General features: G+C 57.4%; 1 protein-coding gene across 1 annotated transcript in view; it reads left to right on the top strand.

Annotated features, from left to right (window-relative positions):
* Positions 1-17,342, top strand: part of ROBO3 (roundabout guidance receptor 3) — a 113,826-nt gene that overhangs the window by 77,162 nt on the left and 19,322 nt on the right. The window contains exons 9-10 of the mRNA XM_065417042.1: positions 11,175-11,380; positions 16,911-16,992. Of these exons, the coding sequence (XP_065273114.1) occupies positions 11,175-11,380; positions 16,911-16,992 (288 nt within the window). The remainder of the gene's footprint in view (positions 1-11,174; positions 11,381-16,910; positions 16,993-17,342) is intronic.

The raw sequence follows: 17,342 nt of genomic DNA, 5'->3' as shown, positions 1-17,342 counted from the left end.
GACAGGATTGGTTCCCATATGGTTACAGAACTGCAGTAAAGTGGAACCATTTTCAGCTTGTGTGATTGGAGGATATCTGGATGCATATTATAAGATTGTCCTACATAAATGAGGAAAAGTTGAGGTGTCTTTATTATTCTTTTGTTCCACTCTTTCTTTCTATGGGGAATTTGCCAATGCAATATCACTGTCTTCCTTTTAAACAAACAAACAAACAAAAATGCAGTGGCTGTTGAAAATAGCAATTCCAGTCCTAATAACCACTGGGAAGCATTTCTTGCTCTATTTTATCCTACTTTTTCTACAGCAAGTTACAGTGGATCAGTATATTTGATTTGGGAGAAATGAAGTAACAGCTGCCCAAACTGAGCTTGAGCACTCCTGAATTTTGAGGTGTTCAAATCTGGAAGGCAGGAGGCAGGTGCTGGGGGGGGGGGGGGGGGGAGGGGGCCTGTGGCTCCACAGGGGAGCATGGCAGCATGTATGCAGTAGCATGTCTGGCGCTGCGTGAAGCCAGACACGCTGGTCTGAGTGGCACGGTAAGGGGGCTGGGGGGTTGGAGAAGGGGTAGGGAGTTCCGGGGGGGCAGTCAAGGGACAGGGAGCAAGGGGGGTTGGATGGGGCAGGGGTTCGGGGGGGCAGTCAGGGGACAGGCAGCAGTTGGATAGGCATGGGAGTCCCAGGGGTTTGTCAGGGGACAGGTAGGGGGTGGGGTCCTAAGGGGGAAGTGGGGAGGGGTCCCAGGAGGGGGTGATCAGGGGACAGGGAGCAAGGGGGTTGGATGGGTTGGGATTTCTGTGGGGGCAGTCGGAGGGAGTGGATGGGGGCAGGGTGGGGCTACCCTCCCTCCCCGTGGAGTGTCCTATTTTTTGAATGTTAAAATATGGAATCCCTACTCACAGTGCAGCTCTCCATTCATAGCAGGCTGCAGCATGAGGTCTCAACTTCCTCACTCCCTCCCCCTTTCCTGTTGGTAGTGGCCAAGGGAATGCTGGGAAATGTAGTTCTTTCCCTGCTCCAGGACTGGCTCTATAGGCAGGGAGCTAACCAAGGAACTACAGCTCCCAGGGCCCCCTGTTGGGTCTCAGCTCCCAGGCTGGATCCCTGCCGCCCCTGCAAATGGGCTGCCCCAAGCACGTGCTTGCTTTGCTGGTGCCTAGAGCCGCCCCTGTCTGCAGCCACCCAGCCCACTTCAAGGTCAGCCACTGAGTAACCCCAGGGGAATCATAGGACAGGTTGCAGTTCACCTCTGACTCTGACAGCACTTGGTCCTCCCTGCCCACCTTGCCCTGTTCTCACAGTGACACCTATAGTGACTGTGGCCCCACATGGGCTTCCCACTGCCCCGAGGGACCTACCTCGCTCACGCCCCAACCGCCTCACTCTCCCATGTTTGCAGCGTGTGCTCCGATAGCTGTGATCCGTGCTGGGAGAGGGGCAGGGACACAGCTGGCAGGGTAGCATCAGTGTCACAGCACCATGAGTTCTTGGAACAATAGTAGAAGGGAAAGGTGGCTCAGTAGGTAGCCTGGGCCATGTGAGAGCTGGGACCAGTTCCCTGCCCTGCCACTGATTTGCTGCGTTACCTTGGGCAAGTGCCTTAGTCTCTCTGTGTCAATGGTCCTCTGTAAAACGGGGGGATAGTGCTTCCCTGCCTCCCAGGGGTGATGTGAGCTTACCGACTGTGAGTGCCCAGGTACAACAGTGATGGGGGTAGTTAAGGACCAGATGTACAATCCAGTGCCCGCAGGCCCCGTCACAGGTCGGGCACCTGAAATTTGAAGCATCTGCAATGGCTAGTCATGCCTGAAACCACATCCGTGTGGGTGTGGGGCAGTGGGGGCTGGGGACCCTCTGAGAATGAGGGGCGCAGCGTTCTGTGGGCATTGGGAAGGTCGCTACACACACAGCATGCCTGACGCTGACCCACAAAAGCAAGGATGTGGGGAGCCGAGCCCCTCTCAGTGCATCGCCCGTCCCCCGTACACCACAACCCACAACCTTGGCTCTGCCCCGAAGGGGTGGCACCCGCCAAGCACTGCACTGCCTCATCCCCACGGCCAGACAAGCCCCGCCCCCTTCCCCTCACTGCCCCTCTCTGCTCTATCCAGGGTGGAGGCTGGGTGTGTTTCGAGCCACCCTCCCAACCTGCGCGAGATACTTCCAGGCTCACAATCCTACCGTCTCTGCACAAACGGGGGCTCCCCCACCCCATCCGCTGGGCTGGGGAATACCAGGCTACCCTGCCCTCCCCTAGCAAACCCAGCCTCCCCCACCCAGTCTTCTCCCCCCATCCACTGGGCTGGGGAATACCAGGCTACCCTGCCCTCCCCTATCAAACCCAGCCTCCCCCACCCAGTCTTCTCCCCCCCCATCCACTGGGCTGGGGAATACCAGGCTACCCTGCCCCTCCCCTATCAAACCCAGCCTCCCACACCCAGTCTTTTCCCCCCATCCACTGGGCTGGGGAATACCAGGCTACCCTGCCCTCCCCTAGCAAAGCCAGCCTCCCCCACCCAGTCTTCTCCCCCCCCCCATCCGCTGGGCTGGGGAATACCAGGCTACCCTGCCCTCCCATAGCAAACCCAGCCTCCCCCACCCAGTCTTCTCCCCCCATCCGCTGGACTGGGGAATACCAGGCTACCCTGCCCTCCCCTATCAAACCCAGCCTCCCCCACCCAGTCTTCTCCCCCCATCCGCTGGGCTGGAGAATACCAGGCTACCTGCCCTCCCCTTGCAAACCCAGCCTCCCCCACCCAGTCTTCTCCCCCACATCCGCTGGGCTGGAGAATACCAGGTTACCCTGCCCTCCCCTATCAAAGCCAGCCTCCCCGACCCAGTCTTCTCCCCCCATCCACTGGGCTGAGGAATACCAGGCTACCCTGCCCTCCCCTATCAAACCCAGCATCCCCCACCCAGTCTTCTCCCCCCATCCGCTGGGCTGGGGAATACCAGGCTACCCTGCCCCTCCCCTATCAAACCCAGCCTCCCCCACCCAGTCTTTTCCCCCCATCCACTGGGCTGGGGAATACCAGGCTACCCTGCCCTCCCCTATCAAACCCAGCATCCCCCACCCAGTCTTCTCCCCCCATCCGCTGGGCTGGGGAATACCAGGCTACCCTGCCCCTCCCCTATCAAACCCAGCCTCCCACACCCAGTCTTTTCCCCCCATCCACTGGGCTGGGGAATACCAGGCTACTCTGCCCTCCCCTATCAAACCCAGCCTCCCACACCCAGCCTCCCCCACCCAGTCTTCTCCCCCCATCCGCTGGGCTGGGGAATACCAGGCTACCCTGCCCTCCCCTATCAAACCCAGCCTCCCTCACCCAGTCTTCTCCCCCCCATCCGCTGGGCTGGGGAATACCAGGCTACCCTGCCCTCCTCTATCAAACCCAGCCTCCCCCACCCAGTCTTCTCCCCCCCATCCGCTGGGCTGGGGAATACCAGGCTACCCTGCCCTCCCCTAGCAAACCCAGCCTCCCCCACCCAGTCTTCTCTCCCCATCCGCTGGGCTGGGGAATACCAGGCTACCCTGCCCTCCCCTAGCAAACCCAGCCTCCCCCACCCAGTCTTCTCCCTCCCACACATCCGCTGGACTGGGGAATACCAGGCTACCCTGCCCTCCCCTAGCAAACCCAGCCTCCCCCACCCAGTCTTCTCCCTCCCACACATCCGCTGGACTGGGGAATACCAGGCTACCCTGCCCTCCCCTATCAAACCCAGCCTCCCCCACCCAGTCTTCTCCCCCCCCCATCCGCTGGACTGGGGAATACCAGGCTACCCTGCCCTCCCCTATCAAACCCAGCCTCCCCCACCCAGTCTTCTCCCCCCCCCCATCTGCTGGTCTGGGGAACACCAGGCTACCGTGCCCTCCCCTATCAAACCCAGCCTCCCCCACCCAGTCTTCTGTCCCCTCCCATCTGCCCTCCCATTCTCCCCATTGTCTCCTGGGCTTTCCTTGCCCTTCCTTTCCTCTCAGTCTCCCTCAGCTGCTCGTACTCACCTGCCCCCTCTGTCTCCCTTTAACCCCCCCACATACCTCTAGTGTCCCTCCCTGGTCCCCACTTTCCCCCAGCGCCCCAGTGACTTGGATTCCCCTCCCCTCCCAGTGTGCCCCTTGGCCTGGTCCCAGCATCAAGGCTGTCATCAGCACTCAGGGCAGCTTGGGTTTAGAGGCAGTGGCCAGTTTTACTAGGGTAAATAGCATCCTGCCCATGCTGTAAGTAAATGTGTGACGTTACCCAGGGTACAATCTGGAGAGATGGACAGCTGTCTCCCCTGAAATCTCCAACCTGGGGTGCCTTTAACACTGCTTCGCTGTAAGAGCTACCACTCCTGGCCTGCTCACACACAGCCTCTAGCATGTAAATCACTCCCAGCTGAATTGTATGAGTGTTACAGCTAATCACTCATGAATTACATTACAGGGCGACCCCAGCAAAGTCCCACTCCCAGACTTGCCCCCTGAAATGTGTGTCTTGTACTGCCCAGCTCTTTCCATCTGTTCGGTACAAGCTCATAGAAAGCCTGCCATTTCATTAATAGAAAATGATATGCACAAACCCTGTTACTCATCTGCAGGGTCCCAAACACTTCAATCCAAGCACAAACTGGTTTAGATAAAATAATAAAACAAGTTTATGAACTGCAGGAAGATTTTAAGTGATTACAAGTAATGAGGCATAAAAGTCAGAGTTGGTTACAAAAAAAGAAGAAGATAAAATGCAAACTAATACCTAACTTAGTGAGCTAAATGAATTCAAAGCAAAGGCTTTTCTCACCACCTGCTCTTTGCAGTCTTTACTGGGTGAAAGCCTCCAGGCCAGGACCCCTCCCCAGTTCAGTGTTTCTTCAGGCGTTGATACTGCCGTGAGCAGAAAGGAATGGAGGAGAAAGGTAGTTTGTGTAGAGTGGAGGAGAAAGGTAGTTTGTGTAGAGTGTCCTCTATTCGTATACCTTTCTCTCCTCTTTGAGGATTATCTCCAGCAGGGGTATAGGCGACAGCTAGTCTGTCACACTGGAACCCCCAACCCAAAATGTAAATGTCTCTTTCACACTCTTCTTCTTGCCAAAGAATGGCCATTTACCCAGCTGATAGTCCACTTGATTTTGTTGGCACCTGGCTGAGGTGTTGACTAGTCTTTTGTTTTTGAGGAACTGGTCTGAGGCTGTTTTTTAAACTTGGAACATGTCTCAGCAATGTCATACAGTACAGCAATGTCATACAGTAGAATTTTATAATTTTACATACAATGTCGCCACATGTATTTTACCTAGACAATAATGCTCAGCAGATTATGAGTTTCCAAATGATAGCTCACAAGGCATACTTTGTACAAAATGTATCATAGTTTTGTAAAAAGAGTGAGCATAGGCGTATAGGCTGTCACAAGATGTCCCATTGTAATTGAGGGTAGCCTGTGGTCCTAATCCCATTGAGAACAGTGGGTGATGGCTGCCATTCTGCAATATAGAAATATACCTATCTCATAGAACTGGAAAGGACCTTGAATCCAGTCCCTTGCCTTCACAGCAGGACCAACTACCACCCCTAACAGATTCCCCCCCCCGATCCCTAAATGGCCCCCTCAAGGATTGAGCTCACAACCCTACGTTTAGCATGCCAATGATCAAACCACTGAGCTATCCCTCCTTGTGAGTGTCTGGCAAAGAGCTGATTCTCCAGCCCTGGCTGTAGGAGCACGGCATAAAAACCTACACAGGAGAGACGAGAACAAATGTTATGAAGCATAATAGTAAACAGTGGCCCTTAGTCCTACGTGACTCTTTTCTAACACTGTCCCTTGCCCCAGATTGCTCAACGTTCACCTCTCTGCCAGCCTCCATGGAGCTGAACAGTGGCTTGTAAAAGATGATCTGTTGACAAAAACTGTTCTGGCCCATCAGCCTCAGACCAATTTCAAACCCTTCCTATTAAACATTTATGGAAAGAAACCGAGCACGACTCGTACGGAGACTCCAAAGGGCGACAAGTCCCATGTGAGGAGTTTCACGCCCAAAGGCCGCCCCAGGACGTTGTGCCCCAGTTCTAGCCCAGTACCCAACGCAGCCTGGTCACTGGACTACGAGATTAGGGCAGAATGGTGTTAATTTTCCTCTCATCCCCTGTCTCTTTGGCCCCGTCACCCACTGAGGAGCCTGTGGACTCCCCAGCACCTGTCCTTCCTCTTCCGTGTGGACTGCCAAGTTGTTCTGCGGATGATAATGTGCCAGCTTCTTAAAGGAACAGTGACGCTTTATAAGGCAGACAGAGCACAGAGGGGGAAGCAGCTGTGTTCCATCACTGGCTCTTTTGTCCTATTCTGGGATATGACTTTCTGGTGCATGTCTGTGCAGTTGATGTGAAATGAGCTGGCATCTCTGCCAGCGGAGGCCCTGGCAGTCACCATCATGGCCCAGAACACTGATTTATGCCCCCAAAGCCACATTTCCCAAATTAGGATTAACACCCCCAAAATCCCCAGAGTTTAGAAAGTGGCCCCATGTGGCTGGCCGCCATTTTAGCTGAGCTGTTTGCTAATACCAGCCAGGCCAGTGGCTGAGGCTCTGAATGCTGGTTGCCAGCCAGTATGCAAATTGGAGGCCGTCAGCCAGCCGCTGAGCGACGATGACATGTGAGCCACCCACTTCAGTCTTGTTTAAAAATTAGCATAGATCCTGTTTAGAACAACAACAGCCGCGTTTCTGGTGCAGCTGGCTCCTGCCAGACAGAACTGGAGTTGAGTTGTTTAGCTCCTGGGGGGCGTTGTCCGCTTCTGCATAAAACAAGCCACGTCACAGAAAACCTCCCAGCATTAGGGCTACAAAGGCAAATTCTCAAATGACTCAAAGCCATGGTGGGGCAAGCCCTGTTCACATCTGTCATGTCCCTGTACCAGATGTGGACAGGCCATAGAGCTCGCCTCTACACCTCAGCTGTGTTCAGCATCAGATCCTTTAATGCTGTGCCAGGTATGGCTGAGGATTGCTTAAATACGGTATTTTACACACAGTGAAGTCTAGTGGCTGAACTGTATAATACAGTGTAGCGTTCCACTACATCTCCCCCTTTAAGTTCTACATGCCTACCATTTACAATATTTACATTATCATGCTGTCTCTGAAGCTCAGTATGTATCAGTTTGTTAAGGATCTCTGAATCGTACTGGGTTTTTTAATTACAGGACCCAAACACATAACATCTGTCTTGTCCGGTAGTTACAACAGCTGGCTGTGGTCAGTTTGGAATTCTTGAGTCATCTTGTTTTGTGTCCACCAGCTGTGGAGTTTGCTCTGTGGATTGTTCTGTCTGAGGAACAAACTAGATGTCAACAGTTTCTGTTGAACTCTCCACTGTTGGTCTCAGTCGCATATGATCTGGGCAATGAATTATTTTTTTTCATGACAGCTGGACATCCTTTTTCTCCATCCGGTTTGACATAAACACGGTCACCAGGTTCTAGACCTGGCAGTTCTCTAAATGAGTGATGTCTGTTGTAAAAGTGTTTGTGGGCTTTTTGCTTTTTATCCAATTTGGCTTAATGTCTGGCCACTGTGGAGACAGATTCTTTTCCCAAGTTGGAACAGTACTTCTGAGTTGTCTTCCCATCAGGAGTTGTGCTGGACTATATCCAGTAGATGCTATTGGTGTTGATCTGTAACTCAGAAGAACAAGGAGTGGATCTTTCTGCTGTAGGATTTTCTTGGTTGTCTGTACAGCTCTCCATTCACTACTAGTAATATGATCAATATCATATTTCCTTCTGAATGACATAAATTCTGCTGCGGTGAATCATGATCCATTGTCCATCACCAGTTATTCTCTAATACAGAAGTGAGCAAAAGTGCACTTCAGTTTCTCAATAACACTGTGACACGTTATGACTTTCAAGTACATTATTTCTATGTAACTGAAAAAGTCCACAACGACCAGGTAATGATGTCCCCTGAATCTGCATAAATCTGCCGCTACTCTCTTCCAAGATCTGGCTGGTACAGGTGTTCGTATACTGTATGGTCCAGCATTGTCTTTCAAGCTGATTTGTACTGGATCTCCATTCAAAAGTCCAATATCATCAAATTCTCAATCAAGTTCTTCCACCTTTCTTGCTAGGCCCATCGTGGCTGCCACACTGCGGCTGAAAAGGTTGTTGGTCTGTCATCCGTTCATCACATACACTCTGAATGCAAAGCTTTTGTCTTTGTAAGTTGTTTGTGTGGTGAACTGGCCCATGCAGTTCAGAATATCTCCAGAGCTAGTCAAAGCAGTGTCAGGTGACTTCAGCTCTGGGAGGAGTTCCCTTCTGAGATGACTGTGATGTCTGCTCCTGAGTCAATTTTAAAGACAATAGTCTTGCCGTGAATATTTAGTTTCACTCTACAGACAGGCTTTGTGTCATCACAAGTGAGAGATTCCAGAAACAAAGGCTCTGAATTGTGTGTAATATGAGTCAACTCCCTGACTACTTTGGTGCGGCAAAGAGCTCCAAAATGTCCATATTTTATACATTTATTACACTGCACACCTCTGGCTGCACATGCATCATCTCTTGGGTTATAACTTTTTCCACATCTTATGCATGTAGGTTGGAATTTGTCCCTCTTAGCCTGGGAGTTCTCTACATGACTTTGAACACTCAGGTGTCTTGTTTACAGCTTCTAAGCTAGTTTTAGGTTTTTATGCTAATGAAATGCTTGCCTCAGGTCTCACCAGACAGGCCTCCCTTTGCCCCTCACGCTGGCCTGCCCCACAAGATACGGTGCCCACAGGCCTCTCTGCGCCCTGGCTCCTGGCAGCCACGTTGTGGGGCAGCACTGCCAGCCCAAAGCCAGCCCATTCTGACAGCTTGACAAGAGTCCTGCGAGGGCTGGCGACTAATAACCCCCCTCTCTGCTGCCTGTGCTGCACCTTGGGCCTCCCCACTACCGACAACGGATGTGCTCTGGTGTGGAGGACTTGACCCACAGCCTGCTGAGTGAGCGGGTGACCCTGCCCTCCAGCCAGCTCTCGCACTCCTGGGCTGCCTTGGGCCCACGGGCATGGGGTGTGTCCTGCGTCTTGCACGTGGTGTGTGAGTGTAAATGACACTGGAACCAGGTGCTGGGTTCCCGTCTCTGTCTGTGCCAGCTCTTCCTGTCCTGTGTGCTCCAGGCCAGATGGGGCCTGCCACTCCGCTGTGGTGTCTGAAGCCAATTCCCAGATCCCCTGTTAGCCGTGGTCCCCCACTGGTCACTTTCCCAGCATAGGAGGGGCCAAGGAGATGAAGTCACCTACCACTCTGTTCCCCAATCTCTGCACTCTGGGTCTCCGTGGCCTGGCACCCACCATCTAGCTATCTGCATTGTGTGCTTGCTCTCTGGCTGCCAGCTGTGGCTGCTGGCACAACACGCTCCCCCTTCCCCTGGGGCTGGCACATTGCTGCCATGGCACTCCGGCTCAGCTGCCCCATGCCTTCCCCTGCGGCCCAGTCAGCACAACCTGAGCTCCAAGGCCTCTGCGTCCACCACAAATGCCTGTTTCTAATTGGCCCCCTGATTTATGGGTCACAGACAGGCCAGCAAAGGAAGGTGAGCGCGGAGCTGTCAGCAGGGTGCAGCACTAGGGGGGAGTGTGGGGAGAGGCTCAGAGCCACCCACGGGGCAGTGCACAGGGAGATGGGGCACCCGGGGTCGGCTGTGCCCATTGCCCTGTTCAGAGGAAGGCTGGTGCTCCAGAGAGTGGATCAGTTTAGCTACCCCTTGGGAGCAACGGGTGCCTAGTGCCGTCTAAGGAGAGCCCTTGGTAGGGGCCTCAGGGGGGGAGGGGGTGTCATGGTGCTTCCCATGGGAGGGGCCTTGGGGGGGAGGGGGTGTCGCAGTGCTGCCCATGGGATGGGTCTCGGGGGGGGAGGGGGTGTCGTGGTACTGCCCTTGGGAGGGGCCTCGGTGGGGGGGTGTCACGGTGCTGCCCACGGGATGGGCCTCGGGGGGGAGGGGGTGTTGCGGCGCTGCCCACAGGAGAGGCCTCGGGGAGGAGGGGGTGTCGCGGCGCTGCCCACGGGAGGGGCCTCGAGGGGGAGAGGGTGTCACGGCGCTGCCCACGGGAGGGGCCTCGGGGAGGAGGGGGTGTCGCGGCGCTGCCCACGGGAGGGGCCTCGAGGGGGAGAGGGTGTCGCGGCGCTGCCCACGGGAGGGGCCTCGGGGGGGAGAGGGTGTCGCGGCGCTGCCCACGGGAGGGGCCTCGGGGAGGAGGGGGTGTCGCGGCGCTGCCCACGGGAGGGGCCTCGAGGGGGAGAGGGTGTCACGGCGCTGCCCACGGGAGGGGCCTCGGGGAGGAGGGGGTGTCGCGGCGCTGCCCACGGGAGGGGCCTCGAGGGGGAGAGGGTGTCGCGGCGCTGCCCACGGGAGGGGCCTCGGGGGGGAGAGGGTGTCGCGGCGCTGCCCACGGGAGGGGCCTCGGGGGGGAGAGGGTGTCGCGGCGCTGCCCACGGGAGGGGCCTCGGGGGGGAGAGGGTGTCGCGGCGCTGCCCACGGGAGGGGCTTCGGGGGGGAGGGGGTGTCGCGGCGCTGCCCACGGGAGGGGCCTCGGGGGGGAGAGGGTGTCGCGACGCTGCCCACGGGAGGGGCCTCGGGGGGGAGAGGGTGTCGCGGCGCTGCCCACGGGAGGGGCCTCGGGGGGGAGAGGGTGTCACGGTGCTGCCCACGGGAGGGGCCTCAGTGGAAGCTCCCTTGTGCTGGGAGGGGCAGGTCTGTGTGGGGCGAGTTTGGGGCTGCTTGGGGAGTCTCACATTGCCATCCCAGAGGCAGGGTCTCTGGGGTGCTGGGCTGGGTGGGCTTCTTACTGCAGCAACCCTGCCACCAAACGGACGCTCCTGGGCCCATGGGGGAGCCTCGGCAGACAGCGCAAGGATCATACGGGCCTGGGTCTCTGCCCTCTCCCAGCGGGCCAGGCTGGCTCTTCGGGGTGGGGTGGGCACCATGACCGGATGAGGGGCATGGAGCTTCCTCTCTGCTGCCCATGTGGCACCTGCTCAGGAGCTGACCAGAGGCTGTCGCACTGCCGTGGTGGGGCCGGCTAACCTGGGGGAGGGGGCGTGGTATAGGACGTGGTCCTTCAATAGCAGGGCTGGGTGTTTTCTGCCCTCAACGCAGGCCAGGAGAGCCGCTAACACCTGCTCTGGGCTTTTTCCCTTAAGTGACATCCGACCGCATCCCGCCAATCATCCGCCGAGGGCCCGCCAATCAGACGCTGGCCGCGGATGCTACAGCCCAGCTGCAATGTCATGTGACCGGGAACCCACTGCCTAGCATCCAGTGGCTGAAAGACGGGCAGCAGGTTGTGGGCAGGGACCCCAGGGTCAGCCTGTTAGACAACGGGACTCTGCAGATCACAAACGTGCAGGTAAGCTGCTGCTGCCCCTCCCCGCCCCCCCCCCCCCCCAGAGCTGCGCCTGAAGCCCCGCAGTATGGATCAATCAGGTACCGGGCAAGGGCTGCGGGAGTCTCTGGGGGCCCCTCCTGTGAGCCTTTGCCCCTTTGCCGAGCCCCAGCTTTGTTCCCTGGGGAGGAGTTGGCAGCTGGTGCTAGCTCTGTTAGTCCTAGAAGCGCAGTGGGGCCTGGTGGGGTGTAGAAATCACAGAGCCCCTAAAGCTGTCGCTGCTGTTCTGACTCCGCTCACGCGGCGTCTCTTTGAGACCCATTGGTACACATGCATTTGCAATCTGCCGCTTTACTGGGCCTTTCAGTTTTGTCCTGTGATGTTCTGTTGATGCTCCAGTTGGACCGGAGATGTTTTTGAACAGCCCCATGGCATGATGCAGGTACACTGGATTATTTAATCTGCTGCGTGCATTGGTCCACCTGGTATAGTACAGCTTGCCTGGCTGCGTTCTGCTTTAAATTGACTCCCCCTTCTTGGTAAAACCGCCGTGCAGTTATTCGTAGAGGTGCCCTAGCAGGTCTCACGGTGCAGGTCCCTGAATCCCTGTGTGGCCGCAAAGTGCTTTATCCTCACTGCACGCGTGGCAGCTGAAGCACAGAGCCGGAGGGCCAGATTTTGATAGGTATTCCGGGACCAGGCGAGGCAGATTGAAATCAGTGGGAGTTAGGCGCTTTGGAAAATCCCACTAGGCACCTAAATACCTTTACAAATCTGGCCCTAAGTGACTTGCTCGAGGCCACGCAGTCTCTGGGGTAGAGCAGGGACTTGGGTGCAGGTCTCCTACGTCGTGAGCGAGGGCCCAGACCGCTGGCCCAGCCGGCCTCGCCAACGCAAGCCACCAGGAGAGAAAGGAACGAGTGTAACGGCCAGGAGCCGAATCGGGGGCTGGGGGCTGGGCCGGACATAGTGGGACAGCAGAAATGAAGGCAGGAATCCAGGAGCAGGAGGCCGAGGGAAAGGAGGGGACCCGTAAGGCAGGAAGTGAGCAGGGAGGTAGGTGGGAGCTAAGTTACAAAGAGCCCTGGCAGCAAGGGCCAGGGGCTTCCCGTGTGAGGATGCCAAGGGGGGTGAGCAGAGGACAGACTACCAGGTGCTTGGCTGGAAGGGAAGGGACTGCAGAAATCAAGGCAGCAGCAACACAGGCAGTGTTAGCAGCAGGAGCAGGAGGACGGGACAGCATGTCCCCCACCCAGCTGCTGGGCCAGGGGAGCCAAGCATCTCCCTGGGCTCTCCCCATTGCCCTGGCAGCCTGGCTCAGACACAGACAGGGGAGGGGGGGACGATGGGGACAGGCTGGGGCAGAGGGGGCTGGGCAATGAGCCCTTCCACTCTTCTCCCCACACCTCCAAAAGCCCCTGGGATCCCCTCCCAAATTGACCTTGACGGCCACTGCATCCCACTGGCTTTTCCAGGCTCCCCTGGTCCCCCCACTGGTGTGAGGTGCGAGGGACGGGTGTGGAGCTGGAGTGGGCAGGGAAATCCTGCCGCGGTGCCAGTGCTGCTGCCCCGGGCAGAGGCGGCTCTGGGAGAGAGGGCTGAGCCGGGACAGGATTGGAGGGCAGAGGGCAGGGTTGCAGCTGCGCCCAGTGCAGGAAGCCAGTGTGATGCCAGGGCTAGCCAGGCTCTTGCTCCCTGCAGGGATGGGTTTGTTAGGTTGGCCTCTCATGGTATGGGCTTATTGGACCCAATTCCTGATTGCCCTGCCCTTGTGCACCACGGGCGTGAAATGCTGCTGCTCCCATTGGGCAGCGTTTCACACCCGTGCACTAGTGTCCATGGCTGCCCAAGGGCAGGCAAGGGGAAAGCAGGCCCTTTGTTCACCACAGCTTTGGAGGGTCACGTTTATTTCTAGTGACTGAGTACCTTGGTGTGCAGGGCGCTTACTCCTGGAATCGCTGGCTCGTTAGTTGCACTCAGCGTCACTGTTTGAACTGAATCAGGGTCGCGACCCGTCACTGCACTGGACCATAGCGGGCGGGAGGAGATGGAAGCTGCTTTACTGGAAGAGGAAGAAACATTGATTTCCTCACCTGTCTTGCCAGACTGCCACACTCCTCAATCAGGTGGACTGGCCTGGGCTCTGTTGTTTACAGCACTGGTTCCACCTGTGAAATACCCCAGGAGAGAGTCAGATGGAGGCGGAGGGGTCCCCAAACTGGCTAGGCTGGCAGGAGCGGGCAGAGCAACATGGGGTGTGCACCTTCAGCAGATCCAGGGAGCAGGAGCGTCCCTGAGCCCGCCCTGCGCAGGAGAGTCCAGCCAGTGTCTGGGTCCAGCGACACTGGGCTGACCCCTGGGAGCACACTCATTCTGCTAGAGGAGTGACTTCTACTGCTCCTCGAGCAACGGGAACTAACCCCCGAGCGCTGTTCTACCGGGCTGGCCAGTGTAATTACAGCAAGCATTTATAGTCATACCAGAAACATCACAGTAAAGGTGTCTTCTTCCAGGATCACTTATTCTCCTCCCTGTGCTGGAACAGCAGCAATGGGACAGAGCACCTTTATCCCCTGAGAACTGTATACACCTGGGGATGGAGGAGAGGCTGCTACCACCTTTGCTCTCCCGGTACAGTTGCACAGGTACAGTATTTGTGTGCCAAGGCCTACATTTGTGAAGGTGTTTTGGTGTTGCTTAGCGCTGCAAAGTGTGAGTGACATAAGAGCCCAAATCCCATTGACTTTCAATGAGACTTACAATCTGAAATGGGCTGAAATTAGGTCAGTATAAACCCACACCCCTGAGCGACCCAGTTAAACTGTCCTGACCCTGGAGTCAACCCAGCTAGGGCCTCTCTGCTGCAGCGTTTGATGTCTAGACAAGCCCTAAGTCATTTTGAAAATGAGACTTATGCCTGGTCTACACCTAAAACTTTGGTCGGCCCAGCTACAAGAGTTTTGTGCCTGAGCACCACAGGCAGGTAGCCCTCACCCTCAGTGTGGATGCCTCACCTCAGGTAGCCCTCACCTTGGTGCTTCCATTGATTTACCTGCATCCATAGAAAAACCCCTTCCATCGATGTAGGAAGGATCTACAGCCCAGCGCTGCAGCGCATCCCTGTTAAGTGCAGAGTCATAGCGTGTAGTGTAGACATGCCCTCAGGCTCCTAAGTCACTTAGGCCTTGTAACACGAAGCTGAGCAACGCTTAAACACTTCTCAAAATCTGGCCCCAGGCCTAACTCTGTCCTAGTTGATTTAAACTAACCCAGGGTTAGACGTCCACCTAACCTTGCACCAGTTGGACTACATAAGCTTGAAATCACATTGGCACTTAAGGTGGTGCCGGTCTCCCGTGGAAACAAGGCCCCGCTCAGCTCTGGGGGCTTGGCCCTAGGGATGGCACTTCCTCTGCGTGGGCAGCGTTTCAACTGTGGCAGTGGGCTGGGCGGGGGGAAAGGGAGAGCAGTGGGGTTTTTTCCGTGTGTGCGCGAATTACGCAGCAGTAGAGTCTTAAAGTGTGTGTGCACATGTGGGGGTGGGGGTGCACACAAGCACACGTGTGTGTGAGCGTGTACACCTGTGTGTCCATGCATGCACCCATCGTTTATTTTTAAAGAGCAGATTTGGCAGGGGGGGGTGGAGCAGAACGAAGAGCCCCGAGCACCCTTGGGAACAGCAGCTCTCTGCGGGGAGTGCTGGGGGCCCCTAGCAGGGGTGCAGGCTGGCTGACAGCACTACTGGTTCCAGGCACTAAATGCCATTTGGGACCGGGCCTCATTCCAAAGAACGCCCTGCTCCCCATGGGCGCTGAGTCCCCCGGCTGTGCACCACCTGATGTAGCCACAATGTGCTGCCACGCCCTCCCTCCCCCACCCTCACCTGTCGGTTAACCACACCTGTTGCAGCCTTTCCTACATTCAGATGGGGAGGGCAGGGTACCTGGTACCATGGGGCCCTGCTCACCTGACGGGAATGGGGCATTCAGCCATGATAACAGCAGTGAGCAGGCCGGCTCCTGTCTCCGGGAGGTGGGCGTCAGGCGCTATCTTGTGCAGGGCTGCTGGGTGGGCACGGCTGGGGTGCTGTGGGAGCTGCGGTCCTCCCCCTGGCCTGGAGGCAGGCTAGGCGCGTCTGCAGCCTGGTGCGGCGGAGTCAGACGCGGCGCCGGGGTAAAGTGGAGGTTATTCATAAATTACTTATCAAAACACACAGCTCACGCTAAACAGTGCTTTAAAAATTGATGGCAGGCGTCAGCGGGGAGCGAACTATTTCACGTTCGCTTTGGGCCGCCGTTGTGTGCGAGTCAGGAGGTTAATGCATCTGCCGGCTCCCGGCGCACCTAATAGCATCGGTGGATAGCAGTTGTGGCTCTGTGCCCAGGAAGCAATGAGAGCTGTCAGGCGGCTAGCAGGGCTAGCATGAGTTAATGGTCCCCAGGGACGGCCACCTCCTCAGGCCATGCTGCTTCGTGGGGAAAAGTGGGGCAGCTCCTGCCACACGGACAGCCCCACCTGACGGGCGTGTTAAAGTGTTCCCTCCGTTCCCCCCTGCGCATGCTGCCCTCCTGTCCCCCAGGCCTGCTGCCTCCCCGGCTGGGGCTCCCCCGATGCTCTCTGCACAGCCTGTCTGCAGCCACCCTCTGCCCTGCTCAGAGGACATTGCCCCAGGCCTTGCTCTGCCAGTGGAGCTCCCCATACCCTGCAGCCCTCACCTTCCAGCTCCAGCAGTGTGGAGTGTGCGTGGCAGCGCCATGCGGTGGCATCCCGGTGAGGGCGGTGCCAGGGGATCACTGCGGATAGCAGGCTGGGCTGTGCCAGGCCCTGGCACCTCCAGCAGGCAGGCATTCCCTGAAACTCAGGCTGAGAAGTCCCTGGACACTGATGTGCCATTTCTTGTCACTGGGATCTCGAAATGGCACAGCATTGTGGGAAGGGCTCAGAGACTGGCTCACTCCATCGCTGCGCTCAGCCCCGTGCCGCCCCAGGGAGCCTGCGGCTCTGACCCTCCCTGCCCAGCTCATGCTGTGCGTATGACAGCCCTCAGCCACGATCCATGAGCGTCACTCCCCGAGGCCCAGGCCCCCCTTGCTGACCCCCTGAGTTATACCCCCTGGCAGCCTTCTGCCCCTTGCGGGGCAGTGCAGGAGGGGCAGCAATGCCCAGACACACAGGCCACCTGCCCTCCTGGAGCTGCTCCCATCTGAGCAGAAACCGGCCAGGACCAGGCTCTGTTACACAGCTTGGGGTGGCTGTTGCAGTTTCGTCTCTCCCAAGGAAACGTGCAGCCAGCTGCCGATCCAGCCGGTGGAAACTCAGCTCCTCTCATGGAGAGCCGGATGCCTTCCCCAGAGAACTCCTCCCCAGGCTGCAGCCTGGCTGGCCCCGAGGGCATGGCGGGCAGGGGGGGTGTCAGCAATCCCGGCACTACAAAGGGACCCAAGAACGGAGCCTCGTGCACAGCACCCTCTGGGTGTGCAGACGGTGTCCCATCCCGGCCAGGGACTCACCCATGGCAGCTGCACTACTCACTGGCTCCCCTTTGTGTGCGCAGGTGATGGACTCCGGGCTGTATGTCTGTGTCGCTACCAGCTCAACGGGGGAGACAACATGGAGTGGGGCCCTGGCGGTGCAAGGTCAGTAATGGACCAGTTCAGCTGGGCCCTGCAATGTCGGGGCAGGTCAGGGGGCTGGGAGCAGGGAGTGGGGGCAAGTGGCCCAGACACACCCAGTAGCTGCGCTAGGGGCAGGTTGGGGTGGCTGGGAGCAGGGAGTGGGGGCGAGTGGCCCAGACACACCCAGTAGCTGCGCTAGGGGCAGGTCAGGGGGCTGGGACAGGGAGTGGGGGCGAGTGGCCCAGACACACACAGTAGCTGCGCTAGGGGCAGGTCGGGGGATGGGAGCAGGGAGTGGGGGCAAGTGGCCCAGACACACCCAGTAGCTGCGCTAGGGGCAGGTTGGGGTGGCTGGGAGCAGGGAGTGGGGG

Source organism: Emys orbicularis, chromosome 15 (genome assembly GCF_028017835.1).
Source record: "Emys orbicularis isolate rEmyOrb1 chromosome 15, rEmyOrb1.hap1, whole genome shotgun sequence".
NCBI classification, from domain to species: domain Eukaryota; kingdom Metazoa; phylum Chordata; order Testudines; family Emydidae; genus Emys; species Emys orbicularis.
The sequence above is the reverse complement of the archived record's forward strand: the minus strand, read 5'-3'. Positions and strand labels throughout refer to the sequence as shown.